Genomic DNA, 16115 nt, shown 5'->3' on the forward strand with positions numbered 1-16115 from the left:
CTAGAATCCTTTCACACGTTCCTTGTTTGCTGCAGACCTTCAGATTTTTCAGATTAGTATTAAAAAACAAAATAACCTAAAATGTGTGTGATCAAAAGAGGTGGAGCTGGTTCTGATCGAACTGAAACATGGTTCAGTTTGTTTGCCGAGTGAAAACACTTCTTTAAGCCTCACTGGTCGGACACGGAGTTTCCCAGGCTCGCAGGATTGTTTTCAGTCTTCACCTCCTATGATATAATGTTTTATTAGTGTTGAGTACTCTGTCCAATAGGTAGACAGCCAACGTAGGTGATGACAGGACGTGCACATAACATACACAATGATCTTGAATTGCAATGTGACACCAAAACTAACCAGATCCAATGTGAACAACGTAACAAAGACATGAACCTTGGTTAACACTTGCATGTGTGAAACAACCTTGGCTTGATGGAGAGGACATGCAGCACAAGCGTGTGTGTGTGTGTGTGTGTGTGTGTGTGTGTGTGTGTGTGTGTGTGTGTGTGTGTGTGTGTGTGTGTGTGTGTGTGTGTGTGTGTGTGTGTGTGTGTGTGTGTGTGTGTGTGTGTGTGTGTGTGTGTGTTAGGTCCCTGTGCATGTGCTTAGGTGTGTTGTGATGGGCCTATTATGGGTTTCCTGCCTCTCGCACCTCTGATGATGTCGGCAGTAAGACCTAATTACACGTGTCTGCTGACACACACCAGCCCTGCTCTCTGTCCCCTCACACAGCCAAGCAGCACCTGTTTGTCCCCAATGACTGACCTGTCTCTGTCTGTCTCTGTCTGTCTCTGTCTGTGTCTCTGTCTGTGTCTGTGTCCCTGTGGGAGCTACATGCCCCAGAAATGTCACAAATAAGTGAACACACGTGATGGACTCTCAGTATGTATGGAAAAACAAATTGCTTTCTGCTTTAAGTTCATGGGAAAGTAGCAGTCCCCACATCACTTTCTTCTGATCTTTTCTACAAGAATATAAAAATAGTGCAACAACCAGGTCTAGCAGGAGGCCGTGAACTCTACCTTGTTCTTTTTTAATGGTATTCTGAGATCAATTTGTTTAAATTGCCTCCTTTTAACTCAGCCAAGTACAGCGGTCAGAAAGAGATTTCTATCACAGTAATTACTGAGAATGATTGGGGCGATTCATTATGCATAAAAGGATGCGAATGTTAAACAGGGGTGCCGTGTGTGTGTGTGTGTGTCTGTGTGTGTGTGTGTGTGTGTGTGTGTGTGTGTGTGTGTGTGTAAGAGAGAGAGAGATGCAGGAGATATAGTGTAGCTTAGCATGTCTATGACCTCCACAAGACTGCTTGGGGCTAAATGTTTCTTCTAACATGGTCCAGTATAAATGCTGGTTTCCATTGAGGTCATGTGAAGATTTAATGGAAGTACTGGGAATTTGCTGTAGTTCTCCAGTCTAGTAAACGTGAGGCGTGACCATTTCAATGCTGCACGTTTGTTTACTGGCAGTTGATTTCTTTTGAAAAGGTCCAATGAGATGACGCTGCTGTGTCTTTGTGTCCAGTCTCACGTTTTTCCAGCCCGCGGCTGACACCCCGGCTGAGCAGGAAGCGGGCCCTGTCCATCTCCCCTCTGTCAGATGCCAGTATTGACCTGCAGACCATGATCCGCACCTCGCCCAATTCCCTTGTGGCCTACATCAACAACTCCCGGTCCAGCTCGGCCGCCAGCAGCTCCTATGGGCACCTCTCAGTCGGAGGGATCAGGTATACAGAGTGAGCCCCGTGCACACATGATTTTCACCCAACTGTAGAATACTGTAAGTTTGGAGAATGCATGTATCTTACCTTCCATCAGAAGATAATTGTTTCCTCTTCCCTTGTGCCCAGCCCCTCGTTCAGTTTCCCTCATCCCATCAACCCGGTGGCGTACCAGCAGCTGTTGGCCCAGCAGAGGAGTCTCAACGCCTTCGGCCACGTGCCCACTCTCATTCAACCGTCACCATCCTCGTATTCTGCTCGACAACACCCCCTCACCGCCTCACCGATGTCCACCTCGCACAACATCTCCCACTCTGAGGCAAACCAGGTAGGAATGGAGGCATAGATAGAGTGTATGTCAGACTGAGGGTCAATGTGATGATTCCTGATCAATGTGACCAGATATAAGGTCCGTAAATGTTAAGCAGAGCCGTATAAAAACATGCAAAGACCCGATCCCGAGGCAGGTAACTGCCACGTGACGTGTAACAGGGAATTTAGCTCGTGTTGAATGACACGCTGGGAGATCCCCGTTCTTCATTCCACCTACAGAGCTCTGATTGTGTCAGTTGTTCAAATACAGACGTAGCTGTCACCGGGAACAGATGCAGACCTATTTAAACCAGTAATCTTGAGAGTCTGGGCTAATGTGGACCTTAGAGTTGAAAGTTTATGTTTTGCTATTGTTGCTCTGTACACGCAGATACATCTGACTTGTAGGCCAAGTATAAGCAAACATTCCCAGTAGAGGAAATCTTAAGACATCTGTCAATAGCTAGATGAGACCAATCCTCACGTTTGATGAGCTGGAACCAGCATGCGAGTCACATTCTGATCCTCTCGTAACTTAATCTTATACATTTTTGGTATTCAAACAATTGTTATAGCACTTTTGTCAGTTGTCAGTGTATTTTCTGTAAATTGTGTCTCAGGTCAGCAGAAGTATGCTGGAGACTCTGTCCCACTTCCATCTGTCTTCCTCTCCTCTGTCTCTCTACATCAGCCCATTATATACACCACAGCTATTCCTAATGTAAACTTCCCACTCAGTGAATCACTCCAGCCCTCGCTGCCTCCAGCTCTGCTTCATCGCAGTGTGTGTGTGTGTGTGTGTGTGCGGACACATACCAACACTCTCCAAGTATCGAGGAATAAATATTTGCACCTTTCTCATGCACACACACACACACATAAAAGACAAAGACACATCCTCCATTCATGCACACGCACAGACACAAATTCAGCTCTGTTTCAACAGTGATCAGAACCATATTTCCCTTTTGGTTTCCAGCCACTGAATGAATCATCGAGGCCCCCAGAACTGCACTGTGGTGTCTGGGTGGGATTAGTAGACCCCCCCCCCCCTTCAATGTTGGACGCCCTCCAATGAACCTTAATACACACACACACACATTCTCTCTCTCTCTCGTTTATATCTTTCCTTTCTTTTCATCTCCATTAGAGCTTCAACAGGCCTTCCGAGTCTTTGTCTTTCTGTCTTGTTCGGAATCTGTTGGCAGATCAAAGCCCCTTCCCTCCCCAGCCCCCGACCCTGCCTCCTCCCCGCTCCGCACCGAGGGTAATAACTCCTCTTCTTTCATATTTCCTTGTGGCTTTGGCGATCATAAAGCAGTCTAAACTGTTTAGTCTCGGCGGCAGGTCCTAGTCTGACTTATGGGCCGTGGTGCCTGGCCGCGATGCCTCGCGTCACGTTTGCAACCGATTGCGAAGCCAAAAACAATTGGATGTTATCTTTGTGACTTAATAATGTGAATCCCCCATCAGCCGCTCTGTGTGATGACTGCGTGGAAAGGAGAAGTTTCTGTCTGAGTGGAATCTTGTGTTTACATTAAATTAACAGGCGATCAAGTGGGAGGACTAATGGACATATTGACAGATGTATGGGGGGGCTGGTGTGTGATAGGATTAATGGAATGATTGGTTTGGCACAGAATGCATGGATGACAAAACAAGAAGCACATTATTCTACCTCCTTATCTGGTTCAAGGAGGTATTCAGAAATCCATATCCATGACAGTAAAATGTCTGTTCCATAACGCGTTCTCCTATGTGTTTCAGAACGCCAGTGGAGACCCGGCAGTGAGCAGCACGGTCAACCCACTGATCACCAAGAGATCCAAGGTCAAGACGGAAGCAGAGGGTCCACTGCCCATCTCCCCGACTTGTCAGGCAAGACAATAAACTACATAAGATGCCGTTGTAAATGCAGACGCAAAAATAGTCTTGTGACCTGCAATTATTTTCAAAAACATCCTTATTAACTGCATGATTCTTTTCCTTGTAAATTGAGGAATCTCCATCGCAGCTTCAGCTTCTCACAGTGGGAAAAGAAACATCTCTCTTACTGCAGTTTGCTCATTTGGTGGTTATTGATTATAGATGTTGAATAAAAATGCAGCTTTAATTAACGACGAGAGGTGTTGTCACACGTTAAGATCGAGCAGCAGCTCCTCGGGGATTAGAAACAGATAAGATAAGACAAATGCAAACTAGTCCTGAATGTTACTCCAACATATTGACCAAGCATCGGGTGTTGGCGTGTCTTTTTATTCCATGCATTAATGGATCCACGAGTTATTACACTTTGTTTGCCGCTGATCTATAAAAAAAGTGTTGTTCTGCGTTCTCCAGGACCACGGGGGAGGAATCTTGGACTTGAGTGAGGATCTGGATAAAGACGAGTGCAAGCAGGAACCCGAGGCCGTATATGAGACCAACTGCCACTGGGAGGGCTGCAGCAAGGAGTATGACACCCAGGACCAGCTTGTCCATGTGAGTATGAGGCTTGAGTGGCAGACACTGATGCACTTTAATGTTACTGCCCACCAGCAGGAAGTGTCGACCTTGACACTGGAAATTCCACTGAAAAGCTCCAACAAGAAGTGAATGAAGTGATTAATTAATAAAAAATGTATTATATCATTCACATCCTGTTATTCTGCTGGTTGGACAAACCAGAACATGTGAGGATGTCTCATCAGTTACACAATAAACATATTTTTTTTCTGGAACTGAATTGTCAAAACTATTGAGAAAATAGATTATAAAACAATTAATCAGTAATGAAAAGAATTCTTGGTTGCGGCCCCGTTGCCACTGACATGTTTCTGGATGCCACTCATCTCATCAGTATTATGAGTTTTCCTTTGCTTTAGTGAAAGTTAATTACAAACTATGCCATAAGAGTTATTGCATCTTTCTGTGTAAAAAGTGAAAAGTTCAAACAACGTCTCTGCGACTCATTAAGTCGGTGCTGATTGAGTCCAGTCAGAAAGCGGTGCAGTAACTGATCCTTTCCTGTCGAGCTGACACACGCAGCGCCTGCTCTCGCCAAATTCAAGCAGCTGTGCCCCACCAACCCCTCAGCCCCCCGCGACCCCCGACCCCTAACCTCTCACTCCCAGCGACACCCCCAACCCCTGAAGCCCAGAGGGTGGGCTATAAATCCTTCATCATGCCAGCAGCTCTGGAGTTATTGAACCTCATGCTCCCACGTTTTCCGACTTCTTTTTTTTTTTTTTTGATTTTCACTTTCTGACTGGATGTCAGGGCTCGTGTCAGGTCCGCTGACGCAGAGACTGATGGGAGGTGTGGGGGGGGGGATGTCACTATGGGCAGCTGCGAGTCAGGACCAGAGTTACCTTTGAGAACTTTTGCCCCGGGTCCAGCTCCCCCAGCCACGAACTCTGTGAAAGTTTGCCAGGATTAGCGAGCGGTCCACCAGTGGATCGGTGGTTTGATCTCGGATGTGGACGAACAACGTGAGGCCAACACATTCTGAAATGTGCTTTCCATCAACTTCATAAAAAAACAAGCAGAAATCCAGGGCTGTAAAAAGCTGCTCTTTCAACAGAGGCTCCTGACAGCGCCTCCCTACGCACATCCAGGGATTCACACAGGCCTCTCAGCATATCAACAAAACACACATACACCTGTGGGTTTTTCAGCTCCCGCTTAACCCAAGTTAAGTTAATCCTGTTACAAGAGCCCCCCCCCCCACCCCTAAATGATGGATTCACAGCAGTGTGTAACCTGAAAATAGAGGCCTGCACTCGGGGCCACACACTTGTTTCCATTCCTCCTCCCTCACTCAAAATAGATCTCAGCAGAATCGTCGACCACGGAGCTTTTTCGCTGGTGAAGAGGTGACCACATAAGTGGAGCATTGTGGGCCTGGATGTCCTCAGGAAATGAAGTGGTTCCTCTGGGCGTGTGGATATTTGCATGTGGTACACAGGATGAGAGTTTTGAAGTTCGTGTCTGCTCGGAAACGTTTCATGTTGTAACGCCTGTTGTATCTGAGGACATAATTGAGATGACTGTGAAGGTAATAGGCCGTTCTCTCACATGTGTATACACAGTGTAGGAGGAGGAGCTGAATTAATCACTTTAAGACGAGAAAGGTGGAAAACATACGCTGGAATACACTCAAATCTCTAATCTCAAAGTGTAGTCAGATCATTTCAACAGGAATTCTCTGAGATTGCACATTTAGGTTTGCAATTTAAGACTAAAACCTGTTTGTAGGTTTACGGCTCACACAGAAGGAAATGAGACCTTGTGTCCCCTGACTTCCTGATCTGGTAAAAGTGAGGAGAATGGGCCATAAATACAAGGTGGTCACAGAATCCTCTTCCTCGTCACTTTGACTGGGATCTGAGGAAGTTCCTCTTCCTTGAGAAACTCACAGACACAGACTCACACACACACACAGCCTGAGAAAACACACAGTGCGTTTAAAGTGACTGTCTCCTGTTGACAGATGCATAATAACTGTCAGCCATAATGGATGGCACCATCACTCACAACGTCTGTGTGTGTGTCTGTGTGTGTTTTAAACAAGCTCATATGGACACACACACACACACACACACACACACACACACACACTGTCTAGTCACTATTTGAACCTGTACTCCCCTGTATCACCTACACATGTTCTGCCAAGTTGTGATGATTGACTTGAGTTGGATTTGCCGTCTCCTCAGCACATCAACAACGACCACATCCACGGCGAGAAGAAGGAGTTTGTGTGCCGCTGGGAGGAGTGTTCCCGGGAGCAGAAGCCCTTCAAGGCCCAGTACATGCTGGTCGTCCACATGAGGCGCCACACGGGGGAGAAGCCGCATAGATGCACGGTAAGAACCTCACGCCGCCATGAGACTCTGTATTTAAAGGACTGCTCCAGAGTATCAGACTCACATTTAAAGTTGGGGACCTGCAAGAGAAAAGGAATCGGAAAAACCTGAGTCAACGGGCTCTTCTTACCTTTAGTCAGAAAGGAAGGATCCTAGCCATTCATTCTTTATATTTAAATACTTTATATTTACATTTACACCATTTTTTTTTAAACAGTAGCCCAGACTGGACAAAATAAACACATTTTGAGTTTCTATGACAACTGAAGCTACCACAGGTTCTCTCTCATGTTTGGAAGAGGAGGGTGAGGTGAGGGGTGTTCAGCTGCAACCTGACACTTCACCACTAGATGTCACTAAATTTTACACACTGCACCTTTAAACTCTCAAAGCTAAAGCCGACAAATCCAGATGCAATCACAGGTACAATCTTTAGGGTAACTTTAACTTTAACTAGTTAAGTGGTTGACAAGAAAATGGAACTTCGATGTTCTCCAGCCACATTAGCAGCTGTATAGTCTGAATCATCTCTCAGCCTCAGAAAAAAGATGTAAAAGAAAAAAACTTCATGAGATTTTTCTTTTTGCGCTCAGAACCAGTGATGCACTATTTTCCAGTCAATAAATAATAGGGATTTTACTTGAGCCTTCATTTGCTGTGTGAAGATCACATTGAGGCCCTGTTTTCTTGGCTTCAAAGCTCGCTCACAGGCTCGGCTGAATGCATTAAAACAGATGTAAAGGAGAGAGTTAAGAAAGCTGATTGACAGCGTGGGCGTGTAATTAAAATCTTGCAGACAAGCAGGGGGCCAAGGGTCCTTATTAAGACCACGCTGTAGATTCTGTGCAAAAATCCCACGTGCATCCTCTCCCAACACTCCGGCTCCTCTTTAGTCTGCTCTTTTAAGCTGGAATCTTCCGACTTTTATATCCCGTCTCTGAGCGAGTCTAATTTGATTCTCTTTTAATTTCAAAGCCAATTACATTCACAGTAACTGCTCAGAAGGAATACCGAATTATAGCTTGTACAATAAAAGGGAATACAAAGGCAGAACGCAGACTTTTCTTTGTCTCAGTAAAACACACCAGACAAATGGCTCCGCCGCACACTTAGTTTAGATATATCACATAATCGCCCTTTTTACCAAAGTGGAGCAGTGCTTTGCTTTAGTGTGGCACACGACAGTAGGTGGGCAAGAGGCCAAGAGTAGATTACATTTGAAAAACTGAAACACACAGAGCTTTATTTGTTGTTGCCGCCCAGTTGTTTTCTCTGACCAGCTGAAGGCTGCACTCAGGCAGTCAATCTCACTGTCTGTCTGTCTGTCTGTCTGTCTGTCTGTCTGTCTGTCTGTCTGTCTGTCTGTCTGTCTGTCTGTCTGTCTGTCTGTCTGTCTGTCTGTCTGTCTGTCCGTCTGTCTGTAGTTTGAGGGCTGTGCCAAAGCTTACTCTCGCCTGGAGAACCTCAAGACTCACCTACGGTCACACACCGGAGAGAAGCCGTACGTGTGTGAACATGAAGGCTGCAACAAGGCCTTCTCCAACGCCTCGGACCGGGCCAAGCACCAGAACCGTACACACTCAAACGAGGTACACTGTCTGACACACACACACACACACACACACACACACACACACACACCTCATATTATCTTTACATCAACACAAAGCATTGTGCTCTACTGTCGTCTGTGACTGATTTTACTTCACTATACTGTACTGCTATCATTAGAATAGTTTTTATTTATTTCTGTCATTTTATATTCGTTCTCTTTGCTGAATGAAAGTTTTAGCCGTTGCATAATGCGACCACTAAAAGTAGTCATTCTTATATTCATATTACAACCTAAGCACACGTCAGACTTTCTTATGTTGTGGCGTGTCCTGTGATAAACTGCGGTATTGCACAGTAATAATTTCCATACTCGTCTGAGGTTGAGTCACAATTTCCTCCTTTGCGCAATAAGGATTGTGTTAAATCCCTCTTGGCAGAAACCATATGTGTGCAAGATCGCGGGGTGTACCAAACGCTACACGGACCCCAGCTCTCTCAGGAAGCACGTTAAGACAGTGCACGGCCCGGAAGCCCACGTCACCAAGAAACAACGCAGCGACGTCCCTCCAAGACAGAACCCGCCCAAGGGCAACGGCGAGAACGAGGCGAATTCCAAGCATGGTGCGAGAGTAGTGGACGGCAAGATTGAGGCCAACAGCACCTCTAGAGGCGTGGACGACTGCATTCAGATCAAATCTATCAAGACGGAGACCTCCATGGTGAGTCCCGATCACATGAATATAAAGAAAATCATTCCACACAACTCTTTTCAGTTCATGAAAAAAGTGTGTGCAGTGAAATCATTATAACTGAATTAAATCTTTGGGATTTTTACTGATTCCAACCACGTTCAGCACTTTTTTAAAATAACATGATCGTATAATTGCATGGCTTTTATGTTCCTAAACCAACAAAAGAGAGGCACCGACTTATTTTCCTCACTGTTTTCCACTTTACTAATATTTCTCTTAAAGGTAAAATGTGTTTTACCAGCACTGCCTGCATCCTTCCAAACTCACCTCTCCTGTTGTTGCTTGAAATTGATTCTCTCTTTCCCTTCTAACCTTCCTAACGGACAGACTTCACTGAGGTGAGCTCTCAAACTGTCCCTCTGTCTTCTTGCAGCTCAGCATGGGAAATGAGCAAAGTGTGTTTGTCCTGTTCCACGTGACACTGTTGCACTCTTGCATGATTTAAAACAACATTTTGCATGATAATACGTATTCACACATTTATAAGAGCTCCTTTGTATATAGGACGCACAGTATATGCATGTGTGGAGGCACACGCACCCACGCGCTGCCATTAAACTGCTTTTTTTTCCATCCACAAGATCACTGGCTGTAGCCTCTGTGGTCGGCAGATGATAAAAGTCCCCGTCACATTAATATTCAAAGGCTGGGACTGTTTTAACATGTGTACTGTACAAATAGTGCCAGCATCAAGCTGTGATCAAGATTTTAGTTCATTTTAGTCTGAATTACTGCTTCCGCTGGATTGTTGCTCACAGAACTCATCTATTATCCACTTGTTTTTCTTGTTGTAAATAAATCAAGCTCATCTATAAGTGATGAGATTATGAAACTATAGTCCTACATTAGTTATTACAAAAATATCCGCACAATTGGAATTATTGAAATTGGAATTTAACTGTGATAGTTGTTTTACATTGAAGAACAGGGACTTGTCTGAACTTGGCATGAGACTGTAGCTCTAACTGTTTAATTTTATTCATTTATTTTTTTAAACTTCACCTTTTTTACCATCTTCACATCTTATATGCAGATAACAATATTTTGAAGGTGTGACAGTATAGTTTTTTTACTTGACCACTATCATCTATAATCAAGATGACATCATATCAAGCATCACTCTAACATCAAATCTCCATTGTCTCCAATCTCCAGACATATCAGTCCAGTCCTGGTGGCCACTCGTCGTGTAGCAGTGAGCCATCGCCTCTCAGCAGCGCCAACAACAACGACAGTGGGGTAGAGATGGCCATGCACAGCGGGGGCAGCTTCGGGGACCTCAGTGCACAGGATGAGTGCCCCATGGTTGACTCCACTGTTCCTGCAGGGGGACAGCTGGGGGGGATGGGTCTTCAGTTGAGGAAAGCCGTGGGTCACGGTGGCGGGGTCACCATCAAGCTGGAAAACATCAAGAAGGAAAGGCTGAAGACCGTGAGGGACTCCTGCCCCTGGGTCAACTCTGCACCACAGCCCCCACAGGGCCAACGCATCAGTATGAAGCTGCCTCCCATACCTGCAGTCGGTAAGCTGTCATTTTTAAAAGCAAAGTGCTTGACTGTGAGGTGAAGGTACAAGATGACTAGATGGCATCATGTCTCAGTAGCATTGTAACTATGACATTAGTTGGTGTCATTATTTAATAATGTTTCTTGTATTTGCCAGGTTCCCTGCTGGAGAGCTCCAATGTGATGACTAATCTAAATGGTCTGCACAACAACCAACGCAACGGCGACCAGCCTTCATGTGAAGTCACACTGCTGAACCAGTTGAATGAGCGGCGTGACAGCACCACCAGCACCCTCAGCTCAGCTTACACAATGAGTCGCCGCTCATCTGGTATTTCACCCTGCTACTCCAGCCGTCGCTCCAGTGAGGCTTCCCAGTTTAGTGCTCACCGCCATAACAATATCAGTTCGGCCGACTCCTATGACCCAATCTCCACTGATCTGTCTCGCCGTTCAAGTGAGGCCAGCCAGTGGGGAGGTAGTGGCGCCGGCGGAGGAGGTCTCCCAAGCCTCCTTAGTCTGACACCAGCTCAGCATTATCGGCTCAAGGCAAAGTACGCTGCTGCTACTGGTGGAGCTCCACCTACTCCTCTGCCCAATATGGAGCGAATGAGCCTGAGGACACGCATGGCGTTGTACAGTGACTCCCAGGAAGGCTCATCTCATCCATTCCATCAGCCGCCCTCTGGAACTGCACCCAGGCGCTGCAGTGATATTGGATATGGTGCCCAGAGCATGATGCCCCATGAGGTACCTGCCAACCTTCCACGCCGTGCCAGTGACCCAGTGCGCCGTCCCACACTTGATCAGTTCTCCTTTCCAAGGGTCCAGCGCTATAACAGCATGAACAGCATGAATCCCAATAACGGTCCGTCAGCTGCAGAACGCCACCAGACACTGGCCATGCAGGGCTACACTCGCTCTGATGGCAGCCTGCAATGCTACCCATTTGCCCCCAGACCACCTAGCATTTCTGAGAATGTAGCCATGGAGAACATGGCAGTAGATGGAATGATGACCGGGGGAGAGCAGAATGGGGAGGAGGACATGGTGCTTCCAGATGATGTGGTGCAATACCTCAGGTCCCAGAATTCTGGCCACTCGGGTAACAATTCGGGGCAAGTGGACTATCATTCCAACAATCAGACTCAGGGCTACCAGACAGCCATGGCCCCACCGACATCATTTTATGCACAGAGGAGGATGGCCATGGTGGATGCCACCATGCGTCCATCTGGTCAGGATCTGCCTTTCTCAGCACCATCAGACAACCTGAACAAGAATAACATGCCAGTGCAGTGGAATGAGGTGAGCTCAGGGACTGTGGACACCACAACCAAGCTCTCCAGACAACAGCAGCATCCTCTCAGAGGGAATCTAGCTGTTGTTCAGCAGAGGCACAATTTCGGATCCTTCCCGACACAAGGTCTTGGCTTGGGTAGCAACCAGCAGGTAGTGCCTATGAGTCAGAATATGTCTATGCAGGGATATGCCAACCACAACAACCAGAGGCCAATGAACATTAACCACCAGCAGAATCAACAACAGAGGCAATGTAACAATGTGAACTTTAGTGATCAAATGAGTCCTCAGCAAGGATACGGCCAAGAGGCAATCCCAAACTCTATAGCTGGGAGCACTAGCATGAGACCGACCCGCAACAGTGCCACAGATCCAGAACTGCAAACTTACAGAGCAAGGACACAGACTGACGGGTATTCTCACATGAACCAAGTGGATCTCCAGCATAATTACAATGTTGTTTCCCAGCAGCAGCAACAGCAGCACATCATCCACAATGGAGGCAGGGGAATGTTACAACCTCGGCCTCCCACAGAGCCCAAGGCTATTGCCAGACAACACACAGGATCTAGCATAATGCAGCCAAGTCGAATACCCAAGGCAACGCATGACACTTCCGAGGCTAGCCCAAAGAGGCCCAGTGGGTCAGTGGCCCAAAACAGCAACTCTTCTGTGTTCTATACAGGTCAGGTTCATATGTTTGAGCCAACTTCTGTCAGCTTCGATGCCCCCATGTCCCCCTGTGCCAGCCAGGCTCCTGCCAGCAACAACCCCGCAGCACCCAACATGGCTTCACCAGGAGTCAACCAGGTCTCCAGCAGTACAGTGGATTCTTCAACTGGTAGATCTGGTGGTACGGAACATGCCCAGATCGACTTTGACACCATGCTAGACGACGGAGACCACTCCAGCCTAATGTCGGGCACCTTGAGTCCCGGCCTTCTGCAGAGCCTCTCCCAGAGCTCCTCACGTCTGACCACACCTCGGAACTCTGTCACCCTTGCGTCTGTACCGGCGGGGATCGGCAACATGGCCATCGGTGACATGAACTCCATGCTCACAGCTTTGGCTGAAGAAAGCAAGTTCCTCAACATGATGAGCTGAGAGCAATCACAGACCTCCTCGTCCACCCAGGCTTCACATTTTTACATCAGGAATATACAGACTACACACGAAAGCACTGACTGAACAATGCAAAACCGGTTATTTCACACACTTTTTCATTGTCCATAGTAATATGCTTGTCTTGTAATATTTGCTTCAGAATATAATATGTTACATTAAATGGAATTGAATAGTGAGTAAAGCTAAGGACCATTTTATATCATCATTTGTTAAAAAGCCATACTTATTAGCTACACGTATATGATAGTCCAGGGTTTATAAATGCATCCACAAACAACTGCCATTCAGTATTTGCTGCCCTTTACCAAGTGGTGCACTGAGAGCAGTTCACTTAGTGCCTTGCTGAGGGACATCGAGCATCTGACGTCACAAAACAGGAAACGGACATGATATGTAGATATCAGGTAATATTTTCTCATGAAGACCTTAATGTGTATAGATTATACTGTATGGTACTTGCTTTAAGTTATGTTATTGACTTTTCATGTTTGAACTCGGGCTGTCAAAGCTTTAGTGGTTGATTTTCTTTGAAATGGCGTTAAGGGCATTTGTCAAAGCATATTACTACTTTGTTATTCTGTCCATGTGCACAACTCAGCATGGGGGGAGAGTAAAGAGAGTTGCACAGCACACGATTGAGACGAATGATTTGTAACCAGGTTTAAAACTATCACATGCATGTAAAAATGGAAACATGCCTATTATGAAACAATCTGTAAACATTGGCTGCTATTGCAGTTTATATATGCACTTATTTCAACTTTCCTCCAGCATAAGAAAGTGCCATCGTGGCAACATGTCCTGTGCACAACGTGGGTTTTAATGCTGGGATTCAATTACACCTAGATTGTGGAATAAAGGTGCACGAGAATCTACAGTTTATAGAACAGATTAAAGTCAAGGTGCAGTTATTCCATTCAATCCGAAATTTGAGACCTTTTTTACAAAGCGAAGCATTTGACAGCCCAAGTTTAAAACACATGGTTGTACAAAATTATTGTCCACAGATATTAAGTGCTTTTTGATCATGGTCTGAGCTCTTGGGGATGGCACTGATGAACCTGAACTGATTTCCGTCTTTGCCCTGTGGATCAGAGGAGTAAACTCTCCATGGTCCAATCTCACAAGGGTAAATAATTGGAAAGGACAAGGATATGCCTCTGGATTAGTCTACCAGGGCACATGAACCCCCATGTCTGATGAAGAGCATTCTCTAAAGGAATATACAAGTACCTCTGTGTGTTCTCAGTTGAGATCCAACCCTAATTAACACATTCACGCCGCCTCCCCTCACTGCATCCCATGGGTTCTGCATGGGTTCTGGATGAACTGCAGAGAGACCAGGAAGGGACTCCTGACTTTTAAAATGAAATTCTGCTTCTGACAGGATTCGTGAACAAGCCCTCCAACTTCATACATTTTACTATGTTTGTTGAATTTCTAAATAGCCTTTCAAATGTTTGTGTGTATGCTTCCATTCACTTTTACTATGCCCAGTGTGTGTGTGTGCGTGCATGTGCGTGTGTGTGTGTGTGTCTGAGTGTGTATATAGCTTTTGTACATTTCAAATAAACTATCTCTGTTTTTTTCTGTTTAAATCTCTTGGCTCTGTCTTCTTTGAAATCACATGCTCCGTGGCCCCAGAGGCCACATCAAAGTAGGACTAGAATCCTACAAGTGAAATCATGCCTGACATTTTCTCAGACTGCGATCGAATGCAGAACTAAGGCCGAGCACCAGAGTACTGACTAACGTCGGTGCCTATGTGCATGAAAGGTGCAAACATACAATACAGATGAGTCAGAGCAACAGATCGGTATGAAATGAAAACTACCTTATTTGAAAGAACTGGTACTTGACGCTGCAAAATGATTATATTCAAAAAGGACTATCAATGTTATTCAAAGTTCAATTCCTGTGGGATCAATAACTAGTTGTCGAATAAATACCACATTCATCCCCATGGTGCGGCAAAGTCAGTGTACATCTTTGAACCTCCCACAGTTTGTCTCTTTCTGGCCACTTGGGGCCAACGTTGATGGGAAACAGTTGTTTCTTAAAACATCCAGTATTTACAAAGTTGTTGAGACAAAGTGGTCCATTTGGAGTCTTGTCTGTGGCGACAATGTTCTGGACTCGAACCACTTCTGAGAGAACTTACTGGATCTTGAGCAACAGCTCGTCGCTAACTGTGCTGTTGTTTGATGCAAAGTCAGCAATGTACAGTTTTAGTTTTAAGGGAAAACAGTCGCCTGCTGTGGACAAAAATGACCTGTTTTTGGACATGACGTCAGGAGAAAGTCAGAAAAATTGGGTTCGGGCTTTGTTGACTTTATGCACAACACAGCAGGAGATTCTCCGCTCAGACGTGGACACAACACAGCACGTGAATCACAGGAGCGTCCAGGTGAGGGGGCCACAGCGGGCAGAGGGAGGACATAACGTATAAAGATCGCTTTTTCAATCTGAGACATTTGTTTTCTTTTTGCATCTGTCACTTGTTAGAAATGTCATCGCAGCCCCCGGTTATAAGGACGGGGGGTGGGGTATAAGAAAATAGTTAAACTGAATATTTAGAGTACTACGAGACCACATTTGATTTGACAGCAAAGTCCGTTGGGGACTGGTTAAAAGTGAAACTCGCTGATTGCTTTTGCCACTGGAATTTCTTATTCTCTTAGAGAGAGGATGGGAGGAAAATAGCCTGAGGGGGGGAGTCTCAGCAGAGACGAGAACAAGAGGGGAGTGAGGCAGAAAGTGATGGTTAGACAAAAGCACACAAATGAAGAGAAATGTGCCCTGGAGCCAGAGCTTCGTACTGTAAAAGGGCGCACGCATCCTCTACTGTATGTGGAATGAGGAAAGAGATCAACCTGCTCCCTTGACGATACTCGGCACTAAATTTAGGATGTAAAATAAAGACATAGCAAGATTGTGACAGGTTGAGACACCTGCTCCTACAGTTGCATTTTTAGCTTAAGCTATACATGCAAAGTTG

At 45.8% G+C, this 16115-nt stretch overlaps 1 protein-coding gene across 2 annotated transcripts in view; it reads left to right on the forward strand.

The window, feature by feature from the left end:
* The window catches only part of gli2a (GLI family zinc finger 2a), a 71614-nt gene extending 56899 nt beyond the window's left edge, over positions 1-14715 (forward strand). The window contains exons 6-14 of one of the 2 annotated variants that reach the window (XM_034574611.1): positions 1525-1735; positions 1850-2048; positions 3800-3910; positions 4373-4513; positions 6730-6879; positions 8304-8468; positions 8871-9152; positions 10341-10707; positions 10848-14715. In XM_034574611.1, coding sequence (XP_034430502.1) covers positions 1525-1735; positions 1850-2048; positions 3800-3910; positions 4373-4513; positions 6730-6879; positions 8304-8468; positions 8871-9152; positions 10341-10707; positions 10848-13096 — 3875 coding nt within the window. In that variant the 3' untranslated portion in view covers positions 13097-14715. The remainder of the gene's footprint in view (positions 1-1524; positions 1736-1849; positions 2049-3799; positions 3911-4372; positions 4514-6729; positions 6880-8303; positions 8469-8870; positions 9153-10340; positions 10708-10847) is intronic. The other variant, XM_034574612.1, reaches the window with a different exon arrangement.
* The last annotated feature ends 1400 nt before the right edge of the window (positions 14716-16115 follow it).

Source organism: Hippoglossus hippoglossus, chromosome 21, assembly GCF_009819705.1.
Source record: "Hippoglossus hippoglossus isolate fHipHip1 chromosome 21, fHipHip1.pri, whole genome shotgun sequence".
Taxonomy (NCBI): domain Eukaryota; kingdom Metazoa; phylum Chordata; class Actinopteri; order Pleuronectiformes; family Pleuronectidae; genus Hippoglossus; species Hippoglossus hippoglossus.